The sequence below is a fragment of the Artemia franciscana genome, chromosome 13, assembly GCF_032884065.1.
Source record: "Artemia franciscana chromosome 13, ASM3288406v1, whole genome shotgun sequence".
NCBI lineage: Eukaryota > Metazoa > Arthropoda > Branchiopoda > Anostraca > Artemiidae > Artemia > Artemia franciscana.
The window spans coordinates 14,210,186-14,225,694 of record NC_088875.1 but is presented as its reverse complement, the minus strand read 5'-3'; the positions used below and the strand labels follow the sequence as shown (position 1 = coordinate 14,225,694).

At 34.4% G+C, this 15,509-nt stretch overlaps 1 protein-coding gene across 1 annotated transcript in view; it reads right to left on the bottom strand.

The window, feature by feature from the left end:
• Positions 1 to 759: 759 nt before the first annotated feature.
• Positions 760 to 15,509, bottom strand: part of LOC136034561 (uncharacterized) — a 66,201-nt gene continuing 51,451 nt past the window's right edge. Inside the window, exons 4-7 of the mRNA XM_065715804.1 lie at positions 12,749 to 12,945; positions 9,083 to 9,444; positions 2,011 to 2,226; positions 760 to 939 (exon numbers count right to left, since the gene is read on the bottom strand). Of these exons, the coding sequence (XP_065571876.1) occupies positions 872 to 939; positions 2,011 to 2,226; positions 9,083 to 9,444; positions 12,749 to 12,945 (843 nt within the window). The 3' untranslated portion in view covers positions 760 to 871. The remainder of the gene's footprint in view (positions 940 to 2,010; positions 2,227 to 9,082; positions 9,445 to 12,748; positions 12,946 to 15,509) is intronic.

The following is a 15,509-nucleotide window of genomic DNA, read 5'->3' as shown; positions in this document are numbered from 1 at the left end:
AAAATCTCATACAAAATAAAATAGTGTATGGAAAACTCCCGACACTGACTCTCAGAAATATTTTTATGAAGTTACTGTTAAACCCTTGACCTTTTTACCTCCATTGCTTCCAAGAGGTGTTTTTCCCAAAACACAGAACTGTCTTAGCTTTGATTTCATATTGCAAAAAAAATATACATAACACTGTATGACACTGTATGGTAACGGAGAGACCATTTAAGTATAGAAAATGGCTTAGAAATTTTTACTGTCATTACGGTGTATCGAAAACGAAAGTAATCATATTGATGTATCGATATTGAAACAAAAACTCAGCTATCGCCCAGCTCTAACCATGTCCCTGTGGTTGTGATACCTGGTGGTGTATAAGCTCGTAAAAGACTATGAATTAAAATACAACTGATACCTGACCAATGTTGCCAACCAGTTCAAAAGAAATGACCACCAGTTTAAAAATTTGCCGAGATAAGAAGAAAATTTTCGATAAACTTAAGCTTGAACAGATATCCGGCTAAATTTACAAAAAAAATTGTTATTGTATCAAAAAACTTTCAAATGTACCGGATTTTACCAAGACCTCCGAATTGTACCGAAGACGGTATAGTTATACCGCGTTGGCAACGCTATTTCTGACTTTTCATAACAACATTCCTTTATGTTTGACTGTTCTTGTCCAGTGTGCAGGGCAGGGCTTAGGACATAAGTCTTCATCGTGTAAAATTCCATAACATTTCAACCAAGTTCGACATTAATTTACAATTAATTATCTGAAAGTTTTAATACCGAAATATCTATTCGAATAGTGTATACAAAAAATATAATAAAAGTATAACAAGTGCTACATTTAAGACGAAACGCATAATTAAAAATTTCAGCATGCGCAGTCGCATGAACATCTCTTCTGTCTCTTCTTAACGTCAGCAGATCGTGGCTGGATAACTATGGAAAAGAAAAAAAATACATACATTTTTCAAAGAATAAATCAGCCTGCACAGTGAGAATTTTTGCACTTCCAAAATACTAGACATATGGTTTAAATTGATTGACTGTCAGTTTTTTTCATCATCAATTATTTTGTTTTAGATACTATCTAAAGAGTTGGTCTAAAAAGACAGAACGAATTCTTTTTCTTTTCCTTTTAAAGGCTATTCAAGTTTTGCAATAAAAGATGAATTTTGTTGTTACCATATTTACTTCTACTAATACTAACAACTCACTGCAGCACCTAGCCACCTGAGGCCAACCCAGCTATGCAAGCTCGTCCTCCATCCTCATCCTCCCAGGAAGTTCCTATTTCCCTTAAATCTTTCTTTACGACATCCTCCCACCCCAACCGCGGACCACCTGCTTCCCGTTTAGCCCAAGACGGTTGGCCGAAAATGTCAATCTTTGGCCGTCTGTCCTTCTTCATCCGCGGAACGTGCCCTAGCCATCTCAACCTTTCTGTGCTACGGTATTTTTCTTATCGTTTTTATTTAATTATAGCTCATTCGCGATAAATTCAGATTTTTGACTCTGTAGATCCCTTTCAGAATTTTCTTATGAGGAACACGCATCACAAGTTGCATTTTAGGGATAATGACCCTGTGCCTTGATAATTTAAAACTTCCCTTCCCTACCTAGGGGTCACTCTTCTATAGACAAGGGGTCATAATAGGTCAGAAAAAGGGAGCGCTTACTTAAGAAGAAACTTTCATTTATTGACTAGTACGATTCAATTAAATGTGCATGAAAAAGCAAAAGTGAAACTTGCAAAAATGAAAAGAATTCATCAATAAATAAATTAATGAGAAAACTAGGGTCTACTACATGACATATAATATATATATATAAAATATATATATATATAATAAATATATATATATATATATATATATATATATATATATATATATATATATATATATATATATATATATATATATATATATATATATATATATATATATATTTATGTATATGCATGATGTGTGTGAACAGAGTGAGAGAAAGAGAGAGGACATTTCTTACAATGGGGTTCATTTGGCGTTCTATCCACAGAAGCACGAGCATTCCTCATCTGTTGATGAGGTGGAGCAAATACTGGCTGCGGTGGGAATATTTGCTGATGCATTGGTAGTGGTGGTAGCTCATCCATCGACATCCTTCTGGCTTGAGGTCTAAGTTGAGATTCAGCAAAATGTGGCTTTGGAGGAGTAAGATGAAGGTTGAGTTCACCACTTATGGCTGTAAAGTAAAACAGAATCATGAAGTGAAAAGTAGCCCGGGATTGAACAGCTCGACGAACTGCTATGCTGAAGATCGTCAGTTTTATTTAACTAATTATTTATGTATATATAGAAATAAATACATGAATAATAAGTCCTATTTATAATTATTCTTTCTTTTGTTTGCCTCATTTTTTCCAGGATTGCTTGGCTATTTCAGCCAGACGGGCTTCTAAGAGCTCAATGGCTACATATTTTTCTGTCCTTGCTAAAATCGGAACATCGCTACCAGGCGAATTTTATATGTTTTTGGTGCTCCTTTGGATAGAAACTCAGGGATAACATCTTGCTGATTTTGGTACCCAAAGCAAACTAAAGTCGGGAAAGCGGCTTTTTAATTATAGCACTCACTAAAAATGAATAATTTAAATAGATGACGAGATAGTATCTCCGTTCATACTAGGTAGGGTAACCATATATACTTTCAAGGTAAATGCATGTTTAATTTTTGTGACTCCATGTTTTTGGTTCTAGGGGTTGCTGGGAGGGGGGGGGGGGGTTTAGGAGTTGTGAAAATAATGTAGCAACAAAAATCTGTCCGCTATTCTATTCTATAAATACTACTGACTTTTTTTTTTCGTAGCATAATAATTTTAGCCTGCAATACTCCTGCTGGAACCCTGTATGCATGGGGGCACTATAATGTCATCTGCATTACTTTACTCATCTCCCATTGCACTGAAAATCGTTATCAGTGTTACCTTTTTGGGTCCCTTCTAATCTTGGATGTCAAAATTATAAACAGCTACCACAACCTTAAATCTAAAGAAGTCCAACCTGAGTGCCAAAGAACCGAGTTCTTAACACCTATTCATTGTGTTTTAACACCTATTCATTGTATATATTTTTTTTAAATAACGCGAATTGAAAAAAAAAATGATAGCTTTAGTGCAAACCTAGTTTACGGCTTATGTTCCACGTGTATTTATTTTCATGGTTTTCTGGTGGGGATCGGGTTTTCAGCTATTTAAACATTAAGATACTGCTTCATCTTTTCGTCAAATTACATTTTGGAAATTTGCTTCGCATTTTTTCGATTGAAAAATTCGTTGAAAACAAAAGTAAACGTCGAAAACATTGGAAAACAGCAAAGTTTCCTGCTTCTTTAACAAGCTTATATCAACCTCAGGAGAAAAGTCTAAGCAATATCAACGTTCAAGCTGGGTGAATCCGAAAGTAATGGACCTTATGACATAAGTATCTTGTCTTTCTGACCCAAGTTAAAGCTGTCGGCTTGTTCCAAATCGCATATTTCACAGGGAATGCAAACCTTTATTATTTATATCAGCTTTTGAAAGGTTAGAATTTAATCAGATATGTCATTCTTACAGCCTAAAACTACAGGGTGGCTGGCTGCCACAATTCAAAAGATGTAAAAGTGTGAAGCCTTTGTCTAACTGATGTCTATATCATGTCCTTTTAACATAAGACAGTCCATCAATTAATGCAGTATGTTTCCTACATTTTTTTTTGTTTTTCGAAACAATCAAAAGTTCCTCCTGGTTTACAAAATTTATTGGTTTTCCTTTTCTAAAATTAAAAAATAGTTAGAATTTTTAACCTTCTTTTATCTTCTACAAACAAGTGTTTAACTTTGCAATTTTGTTTTAGTTTTAGGGTATCTTGGAAAATTTATGCTATACAATATACTGCTTTATTAATTAACTGAACCAGGCGGGGCTGCAGGCTATCAAAGTACCAAGGAAATCAAAATAAGAACATTATTAGTCCCCTGGTAGTTTAGATCCATTCATAATTGAAAAGTACGATTTTCAAAGCTTTCTCTTTTGGGTTTTTCAAAATTATGAAGTTTTTATGGCAGTGCTGCATTTTCGTCAGAGTTGCCCCGTTAGACCGTGAAAAGTAATATACAGAATTAATTGGTCACTTTTGACAACACTTTTTGTTCATAAAAAACTCAAACAATGACAACCTATTAACCCCATGAGAAAACTACACTTTATGAAGAAACGTTTATTTCTTAGTTTGCCTTGTACAATAAATGTCTATTTTGTTTTAGCTGGTTTTTCACCCCACATTTCTTATTTTTAAATTTGGTACCCGCTACTACCGAACCCTGCATATGAAGTTCCTTTTATTAGAAATTGAGTTACCCGTTTTATCAGTTTTTTAAGTTTTATCAATTTTTAAGTTTTATCAATTTTTTAAAATTAGATTGATTTTGAGGCTGTGTTAGCTTCTTTAACCAATTCAAACAAATTGACTCCCTCGTCTTGGAAAGATGAAAATAGTCAACAAATAGTTAAATTTTTAATAATTAATAAAATTTCACACTTTACCCCCTCCCCCCTACTTTATGAAAAATTTGCATCGACACTTATGACCAATACAAGAGGAAAAAGATAAATTAATGTCGGTGGTTTTTGTTTTTGTTTTTTCACCACCAGTCTATTTTCTATTTCACCAGTTTTATTCAGCTTACCCTCAACCCTGTTAGTGTCATCTGTAGTTTATGTTCGAATTTTCGTTTTTTTTGCGGGAAATGTCACAGAGAAGGGTATTTTTTTTCATTATTCGTGTAGAGCCTGCTATAATCGGGTAGACAGTGTTACCGTAATTCTTTATTTCATCTTCTTCTGATAGATCGCTAAATTAAATCGAATCTAAAGTATACAAAACAAATATAACTGAATGGCAAATATCCGAAGGGTCTATGACCATAAAAAGAAATGCAACGTCAATATGGCATACAGATTAAATATATTTGAGGAGAAAGTGTAAACAAGCGAAAATCGTCAACGATGAAAACAAACAAAAATTTCCCGTAGTTTTTTTTTCTAATTAGCTATTTCTAGAACAAAAAAAAAAAAAAAGAAAGAAAAAGTGGCAGATACACATTAAGTTTTTTCAAAATTTATAACCTTTTTTTTAGTTTATTATGTCAAAAGAGAAAAGCCGTTTCTCTGTGACCTCTTCTTTGGGTACCATTAATAATAACAAGAGACTTAAATGCGTTAGTATTCATTACTATTTTAACTTAAACCAAATTTCTCTTTGACTGAGGATTTACTCTCAGACTAGGTTTTGCATTTGGGGGCAATTATATTTTAGGACACTATTTTCAATATTTCCAATGGATTTCTTAAAAGAAATTAAAGTAGCACCTTAAGATTATTAGCAAGGGTTCCCTCTAAGAAAAATTAAAAACAGTCATCTTAGGTCTGCAGTCTGTGGATGGCCTTGCCCTGTGGGGGGGCCTGATTTCAAAGCTACCCCTCAACTTTTTTTTTACAAAAGTAGCAAAATATATGTTATATCTGTCCGCGGGAAAATTTTAGTTACAAAAGCAGATACGAATTAGAGAAAAGTTTAAGAGTTTTCATGGATTGTGATCAATTTCAGTAGATAAAAGTAGATAAGAAAATGAGACTGTATTTGAATGAATTTGTAATTAATTTTTTTGCCGCATGGAAAACTCTGCACTATAAATCTTTATTTTAAACAAGGCACAATGAGAAAAGTTTTGGAGGTAGGTATATCTGCTGAAAGTTAAAATAAGTTTATAGAAAAATCAAAGTTTTTTAATTAACTGAATTCAAAAGAAAACCTTTATAAAGAATTAGAAGTAATTAAAAATTCAGATAGAAAGCTTTGAAGCCAGTCCATTTATCACCGCATGGTAACTGCATTTTGTGTTTAGGCTCACAAGAAACTAATAGACAAGAAAACATCATTAAATGAATTTCTTTTTAAGACCAAATTTTACCATCAGGTAATTTTTTCCATCTATACATATCTAAACAGTAGAAAGATCAGATATACAATTAAAATTGAATGAATCTTTATTCAGAGAGCGAAAATATACTTTTTAGGTGATTCTTTTTTTTTTCTGAATAATATTCAAAAGTAAAAGATGTAGGCTAAAATTGAAATTAGTCCTGACAGTTTTTTTGAATTTTAATAAAAGTTATATGCGTGTGAAGTTATGATATACGATAGAAAGGTTAGAAACAGCAGAAGGATTAATCAAGAAATCAAAATTAAGTTAATCTTTCCTTAGACAGCAAAAATGCACCTTTCAAGTGATTCGTTTTTCTGATCACTTTTCTAAAGTAAAAAGTGTAGGCTAAAATGCAAATTAGTACTGGTGAATTTCATGGAGTTTGATAAAAGTTGTTTGCGTTTGAGTTATTATATACGATAGAAAGATTAGAAACAGTAGACGGATTAGACAAGAAATTAAAATTAAATGAATCTTTGTTTATAGAGTAAAAAATACTTTTTAGGTGATTCTTTTATCCGACTATTTTTCTAACGCAAAAAATGCGGGCTAACTGTAAATTAGTGTTAATGATTTTTTTGGATTTTAATAAAAGATATTTGTGTTTGAAGTTGTGACATACGATAGAAAGACTAGAAACGGTAGAAGGATTAGACAAGAAACTAAAATTAAATGAATCTTTGTTTAGAGAGCAAAATATACTTTTTTGGTGATCTTTTTTCTAACTACTTTTCTAAAGTAAAAAATGCAGGCTAAAATATACATTATTGCAGACGAATTTCTCCAATCTTGATAAAAAGCTATTTGCGTGTGAATTTATGATATATGGTATTTCTGAAAAGATTTATTTTGATCAAAATGGAAATCACGGTTGTAGTTATAACCTCCATGTTCTTTCGATCCTTTGCTTTGAAAAACATGTCTCTCAAAGTAAACTAATTAGAACTTACTTAATTGAAAATAATTTTATACTTAAGGGATTAATTTTGCTTAAATTAATTTATTTATTTATATGATTCTTTTAATATAGCTTTGGGTAATGCGTAGTTGAGAAGCAAACAAAAGCATTGATTTATTGGGGATATGGAAATGCCACTTGGATTTGTGTAAGGTACGGTGGGATTTTTGGCTTAAGTACTTTCTCTTAAGTCCTAACCTAAATATTTTCGCTCCCTATCCAAGGAGTTTGGGTAACATATGAAAATGGAAACTTGCTCTAGTGTTGATAAAAAAAATCACTAAAGTCACCTAGCGTCTGACATTTCTTGGCATTTTTAAAATTTTAATAATAAAGGGAAATTAGCGCAACCCGTAATTAGCGCATTGTAACTAGCACAACCCATAAAATTACTGTAGTAATAATTGTTAAACTTTAGTTTAAGAGAAAAATACAATTCAGAAATTTGAAGAAATGGAAAGACAACAACCTCTAGATGGCGTTGGTGTTTTTCTTTTATCAACACTAGTGCCAATTTCCACTTTTAGAAGTTGTCCACACTCTTTGGTCTTACCAACTGCGTATTCATGATCTATTTTGGGGGTGGGGGAATTTTTTTTGACAAATCAAAAATTTCTTTATATACAATTGTGTCACGCTTTTACGAGTCTGAAAAAAATATCGGGGGTTGGGGTTAAACCCAGTAGAGTCCCTCCTGGATACGGCCTTGGGTCCTACTCTAAATATTTCCACTCTGTTGCTCAGAAGAGAAAAATTATCTAGATTTTAAGCAAAATATGGAGTAGTTATCTCCTTTAAGAAGAATAACATTTATTTTAGAAAGACCTTAGAAAAACATACATATCCAGTAACAATATTTTAAATGATTTCCGCTCATTCTTCTCCTTATGTCGGGATATTGCACACTGCTGAGTAGATATACAGAGCAAAATTTTTCCATCATGAAAATTTTAAAACAATGGAAGCACCTACAGGAAATATAAATCATTTCCGGTTCCTAAATGTATTCTAGAAACATTTAGGTTTAGTTATTTAGTTTTAATACAAATTTTGAACTTGATGGCAAACTAACTTTGATTATTTTTTTTTTTTTTATTTATATTATGGTCTCTAATACGAACACTTTCCTTCTCAGTAGTCTCTTCTTTTTCCCTGTAAAATTTCTGGTAAAAAACGTCTTCCTTTTCCCCGTAAAATACCGTATCCAGGGGGAGGGGTAGTAGTTAGGCCCCCCTGAAATTTTTTTCTGACTTGTAAAAATGTAACAAAAATGAATATAAACTAATTTTCAATGCGATTTTTAAGTTTTTTTTAGTTGCCCCCCCCCCATCAAAAACAAATCTTTTTTGTTTGTCCCCCCAAAAAAGTCCTTGATACGTCCCTGCTTAATGGTAATTTATTTTTACTTACTGTTTGAATGAGTGCTGCTTTAAATTCTATGGCAAGGTCTCTACCTCCGCGGAATAAATTTTTCGAGTAGTATCATTCATGCTTGTAATATTAAACCAAATTAACCCTTATAAAAGGGTGTAAGCGCAATTATTAATTATTACTTTTTTGATCAATTTTATTAATTGTTCGTTTGCTCTGAATCTTACCCTTGAGGGCATATATAAATTATTATTGTTTAGTTTTTTCTTGTTCTATTTGTTATGAAAATAAAACTGAAGTGAACTGAAAATGTATTACTGATAAAATCTGCGTTTTAGGTCCGTTTTCCAATTTATACAGAGGCCTCAGATCACAGGCCCTTAACAACCTCCCCCCTCAGATCACAGGCCCTTAACAGCCTCCCCCCTCTCCTCCCCCGAATGTGCGCGCAAACATATATAGAAAATAGAGGTAAAAATGAAAAACATTTTGCATTAGCAAAAGTTAATTTAGTATCTTTTTTTCTCACCATTATGTCATTTAAAGAGGTCAAGGTTAAATCGCACTAAAATATTTCCAAGTTTAACCATTAGCGTTTCAAGATTTTCGAAGATCTGGAGAGCAGTGTGAAATAGTTTACTTTAATTTTGTTTTATCTTCAGTTATAATGTAGGCGTGACGAGAATGACAAATTGAACTGAATTGAAGTAAAAACTAAACTTGATTGAATTGAAACTGCATTACCTCGTCCGGTTGGTTGTGGGAATCTTTTTTGTTCCTCCATGGGGGGCCTCATCGCAACAGCAGGCTGGTCAAAGATCATTGCTCGGCCATTTGCTCTTCTATCAGAGACAGGTCTTTGTGGCATATGAACTGGAGGTGGCGGTGGGTGTCTCAAAAACTGTGCTGGACCATCCCCTTGTACTTTTACAGGGCTTTCATTGACAATTTCACGTACAATTTCGATAGGAATTTGTGGGGGATGGTTTGGACGCATAGGTTCTTGAGGGATTGGGCCATTGAAAGAGAAAGGCATTGGCCCTACCATGATTGGTAAAGGCCCGGGTAATGGTCCTTCAAACGGTAAGTATGGCATTGAAGGTCCTCTGGAACAAAAAAAAAATATTTGGAAATGCACGCATAAACTCGATTACAAAAAAAGATTTGAAGCAAGAGGTGGCTTATGTAGATTAATATTTGAATATTTAATTTACACTGAATTGAATATAATAGTATTTAAGTGAAAATGAATAATTTCTTGGGTCAGGCTGTCTTTCCATTCTAATTGAAAATTGAATGTGAATTTAGAACAAGAGCTAAGAGCTCATCTGGCACTTGTGACGAGGTCGGAAGAGCCAGGAGCTCATATGGTACGAGCTCTAGCAAAATTCAAAGAATCGATAGATTGCTTTAAAAGGAAAATCAGAGGCTTAATGCTGGTCAGGATTTAAAATAAGAGCTCTGAGTCACGAGTCCTTCTAAATGTAAAAATTCATCAAGATCCGATCACCCACTCGTAAGTTAAAAATAACTCAATTTTTCTAATTTTTCCTCTCCCTTCAGCCCCCCATATGGTCGAATCGGGGAAAATGACTTTATCAAGTCAATTTGTGCAGCTCCCTGACACGCCTACCACTTTTCATCGTCCTAGCACGTCCAGAAGCACCAAACTCGCCAAAGCACTGAACCCCACCACCTAACTCCACCAAAGAGAGCGGATCCAGTCCGGTTACGTCAACCACGTATATACGACATTTATAAGCGTTTTCCAAGATTTTCGGTTTCCCCCTCCAACTCCCCCAATGTCAAAAGATGTGGTCGGGATTTGAAATAAGAGCTCTGAGACATGAGTTCCTTCTAAATATCAAATTTCATTAAGATCTGGTCACCCGTACTTAAGCTAATAATACCTCAATTTTTCTGATTTTTCTAAATTAACAACCCCCAGCTCCTTCAAAGAGAACGGATCCGTATCAATTATGTCAATCTCGTATCTATAACCTGTGTTTATTCTTCCCATCAAGTTTCATCCCGATCTCTCCACTCTAAGGGTTTTCCAAGATTTCTGTTTCCCACCTCCAACCCTCTATGTCCGCGGATCCGATTCGGATTGAAAATAGAGCATCTGAGACATAAGATTCTTCTATATATCAAGTTCCATTAAGATCCGATCCCCCATTCGTAAGATACCTCGATTTTCAGGTTTTCAAAAAATTCTGGTTTCCCCCTCCAACTCCCTTCAATGTCACCGGATCTGGTGAAGATTCAAAATGAGAGTTTTAAAGCACAAGATCCTTCTAAATATCAATTTCCATTAAGATTTGATCACCCGTTCGTAAGTTACAAATACCTCATTTTTCTAATTTTTCCAAATTCCTCCCTCACCCCAACTCCACCAAAGAAAGCGGATCCGGTCCAGTTATGTCAGTCACCTATCTTGGACTTGCGCATATTCTTTCCACCAAGTTTCATCCTGATATCTCCGCTTTAAACGTTTTCCAAGATTCCCCCCCCCCCCCTAATGACACTGGATCCGGTCGGGATTTAAAATAAGAGATCTAAGTTTAGAGGTCCTTCTAAATATGAAATTTAATTAAGATACGACCACTCTTTCGTAAGTCAAAAATACCTCAATTTTTCTTATTTTTTAGAATTAACCCTCCCCCCAATTCCCCCAAAGAGAGCTGATCTGTTCTGGTTATGTCAATACCGTACCTAGGACTTGTGCTTATTTTTCCCACCAGGTTTCATCCCGATCCCTCCACTCTAAGCGTTTTCCAAGATTTTAGGTTCCCCCCTCCCCCATCTTCCCCTTCAACGGATCCGGTCGGGATTTAAAATAAGAGTTCTGAGACATGATCCCCCCCCCCAAACAAAGAAGATCCAATCTGGCTATGTCAATCACGTATCTAGGACTTCTGATTATTTTCCCACCAAGTTTCATCCCGATCCCCCCATTCTGAGTGTTTTCAAAGATTTTAGCCCCCCCCCCCAACTCCCCCCAATGTCACCGGATCTGGTCGGGATTTAAAATAAGAGCTCTGAGATACGATATCCTTCCAAACATCAAATTTCATTAAGATCCAATCACCCGTTCGCAAGTTAAAAATACTTCTTTTTTCTATTTTTTCCGAATTAATCAACCCCCCCCCCCACCAGACGGTCAAATCGCGAAATTGAATCTAATTTATTTTAAAGTCCTATCCTTGATACGCCTGTCAAATTTGCCCTTTTTGCCCATTACGAACTTCTGCGCATCAACTTGATGATTGTTGATTTTTGCGACCTATATGATCAATATCTTTGACGGGGAGAGAATAAGCATTTGGTAATATTGGACAAGACAAGGATGTTTTCTGCATGTTACAGTAACCTTAGAAATAATGTGTATCAGAAATATAATCTGTGTTTCAGCTGTAATTTCCGTGTTAAAAAAAGAAAACTCCTAACAGCAACAAAACCTTTTGCTCACTCATTTAATGTTAAAAAAATGACTTTTCTATTATTTAGAGTCTTTTTTTTATTAGTTTTTCGGATTATACACAGATCGCCAAAGTTCATCCAGTTCCACCAAACATCCTGACTCGTTACGTAAATTTTGTCGCAAGTTGTGAAATAGAAAGTGGTCTGGCCAAATGCTATCCGACCTTACGTGATCATTCTGTCCTTCTTGCTTCAGGTCTTTTGCCCATTCTTAAGAATTATAATTAAATCGAAAAAAAGACCTACAATTATCTCATATCTGCTATTTAATAGCTGTCAAATTTTAGTTCTCTAACCCTCATTAATTCTCAAAATTAAAGAATCATATTTTTCATTAATGTTAATTTCAAACTTATGTTAGCCCCTGGAAAGTACATATCTGGATCGACAGAGCTAGATTCTTTCAAAGATAAGGAAACTAGGCTCCCAGTCTCACCCACAGACAGTTGAGTTCCAAAATTATTGCAACACAAGAAGTTTTTGCTCTGTCCAAAAAAGGTATCTAGCTTAAATTATAACTCCTGGTTAACGACAAGCCTTAAAATACAAATAACTAAGGGTATAAACACATGCCAAAATGTATTTTTGATGAATATTTTATTTGCTAAAACCACGCATTTTACTACCGTGTTCGGTTAGCGAGATGGATTTCCAATCCTGTGTCCGTAAGGGCAGGGGTTCGAGTCCCGGTGTCTCTGGTAATTTTTTTTATGATGGAGGGTCAGCGGTGTGACTCTGTAAGCTCAGCCACACAGCTCTAAACGGACACCCAGAAATTTCCGGGGAAAAACACAGGAAGTGTTGGATGATTTGCCCCCGATCACACATTTTACCCCGGCCCCAGGGAGAAAATCAGAAGATCAGTACTTGTCTTACAATTACCACTGTTAACATGCGAAACGGTTTAAAATGCCTTATCTAACGTACCTTGAATTAATGTGGTCAGACCCACTTTCACAGACAACCATCATTTTCTCACCAGTAGTTCGGATAAATTTTGGATCAGTTGTAAAGTTTAAGCCAAAAGGTAGTAAAAGATCTTTGGCTGCCTGTTCTTCCATTTCATCTGTTTTCTTCTTCTCAACAAAGCAATTCATATTGGCTCTGTGATTGTTTTCTGACATCTAAAACATTGTAAAATTTGACTATCTTTCTTAAACAAAAATAACTTGAAGGGGCTTATGAATATCGGCGTTGACTAAATTTTCGTAACAAAAGCTTCTGGCTAAACCTTAGAGCCACATAAGGGAGTGTAGGGCTTTTTTCCCCAAACTAGGAGAGTGTATACAAAATTTTATTGCTTTTGAAAAAGGAACTTTTCCTGAAAAAAACCTGCTTTTCAAATCTTTACTCTCTGAGGAAAGCATTTTTAGGATCTCTATCCCTCCTTGAAATAAATTATGAGATTGTCCTTGAACAGGCCGTGTCCTCTCTCGGCTATATACAAGCATGATCTGTACTTGGTTACGTTAATTAAAAGTACCGTGTTGGATACAGCTGAAAATGAGAGCCATTTATACAATTAATTCTGCTTCATTAGCTTAAGTCTCGAATAGTTTTTAAAATTCATTGTAAACTTTTTAGATTTTCATATTACATTGAAGTTCTTCTGAAATCACGCTTTTTAAGTAGAAAGCTGATCTTTTGGTTATTGAATATTTTTTTCTCTTAATCTATGCTTTTCCAATGATAAAGGCTTTAAAATCGATCTCTTAGGAACAAATAAAAAATATACGATAAGCATGCAGCTAAATCAAGCAAATTAAGTATAAACCATCTTTCAACGGTTACGCAAAAGCGAGCTTTTAGGTCATTTGAAATTTCACCATCAGCGAACAGCATATCAAATGACTAAAATAGCTTATTAAAAATCCAAATAAGTTTTTAGATGGATTAAATTCGCCATACATTCGAAATAAAGTAACTTCAAAAACGTAAAAGAACGTAAAATTAATTTTTTTAAACGTAATACTTAACGTAAAACGTTAAGAATGTAAAAAAACGTAAAAGATTGTTAAGCAGAATATGACATTTCATCTAAACATTTTCAGAAGGCCTATAGAAAGTAGAATAAAACTTCAGTAGGCTACAAAAGCACACCAAGTCCAGAAAAAAAATAGCTTCCCTGGTGTTGGCCCCCGAAGCTAAGTCACTGAAATTGAATCTCATTTATTTTGGCTATATCTCTGTAACATTAATTTGCTGTGTAAATGAGTTTGCTATTATTAGTATGATTCTTTTTAGTGAAAATGAGAGGAATTAGAAACATTCATACGGATTTGGTTTGTTAAGAAACTTTAAAAAATGCATCAAAAACTTGTTTATATTCATTTTTGTTACGTTTTTATGAGTCGCACAAACATTTTTTTTTGGGGGGAAGGGTACCCAAACCATTAACACCCCCCCCCCTGACACGGCTTTGCCCCAGCAGTAAAAATTCAAGACTGTAATTCCTCCGCTTAAGTCAAAATAATTGTGCTTTTGACAGAAATATCAGAACAACAACTACGAAAGGGGGGGCTCAGACTTTACCCCTATAGGTACGGCCCTGAATAGAAGTAAACTTCTTAGATTGTTGTCAAGAAAGAGCATAAGATAGTTATTAGGCGCCTTTAGCAACTGCTGAAATATCCTCGCCGATGCATCAGGACCATATTCAAAAATATAGTGAAGATTAACGAGTTTCAGCTCTATATCCAAAACTGCAGTTGATATGCTTAATACCAAACCTTCTATACGTTTACTCAGCAAAAACTCCAAGCTGAATTAAAAAAGTGGCCTTTATTCCTGTAAAAGTTAACGAACTAAGGTAAACTCTTTTGAAATAGCTTGTCAACACAATTATTTTGAAATTTGAAGAAACGAGTCAGTGATGTATTCATTTGTTCGTCAATTGTTTTCATTAGTATAATACAACTATGAATACGGTTCAGAATAACTCAAATTAAAATACAGAGGATATCAAAGTGAAACATTTTTTCTCCCAAAGCCGACGTAGGTCTATTCATATCTAAGAACCGCAATATCCTAATTTTTTTTTTTTTTTGTAATAAGTAAGCAGAACTGATTAGACATATTTAATGATGCATTTCGTTGTTTGTTACCATGTGGTTTTAGCTTATTTTTGACTATTCTTCACCAAAAAATCAGATACCGAAGACTGCACAACCACATATGTAGATCTTTTCTATAAGAAATTGAATTCCCGATTTTTCTGAGTTTTTTTTTAAGGTGTAGATAGTTGCTATTGTAGGAGATGGAGGTTATTGCTATTGTAGGTTGTTAATTGCCACTATAGATGGTAGATGTAGATGATGAACCAATGCAGACATTCAGATCTCATTTTCATTGTCCAGTAAAAGAGCTTATTAAAAATCTGTATAAGTTTCTACACAGGTCATTATTATTCATTCACCTTCATTTCTTCACTATTTAATTTCACTTGCAGTAGTTATTGTAGGTTGTTATCTAATATTGTAGATGTAGATGTATATAACCCAGTTCAAACAGTCAGATTTCATCACCTTTCATTGTACTCGATATTACTTCAATGCATTATTTTCGATCAACCCTTGCCTAATAGTTCAGTTGGATATACTCTTGGCAGGTCTCTCTGTTTCAATGTGCCATTACTTTTCTATTTAAATGCTTACTTCAATGCGTCGCTATCCTATTGATCATTAAACTA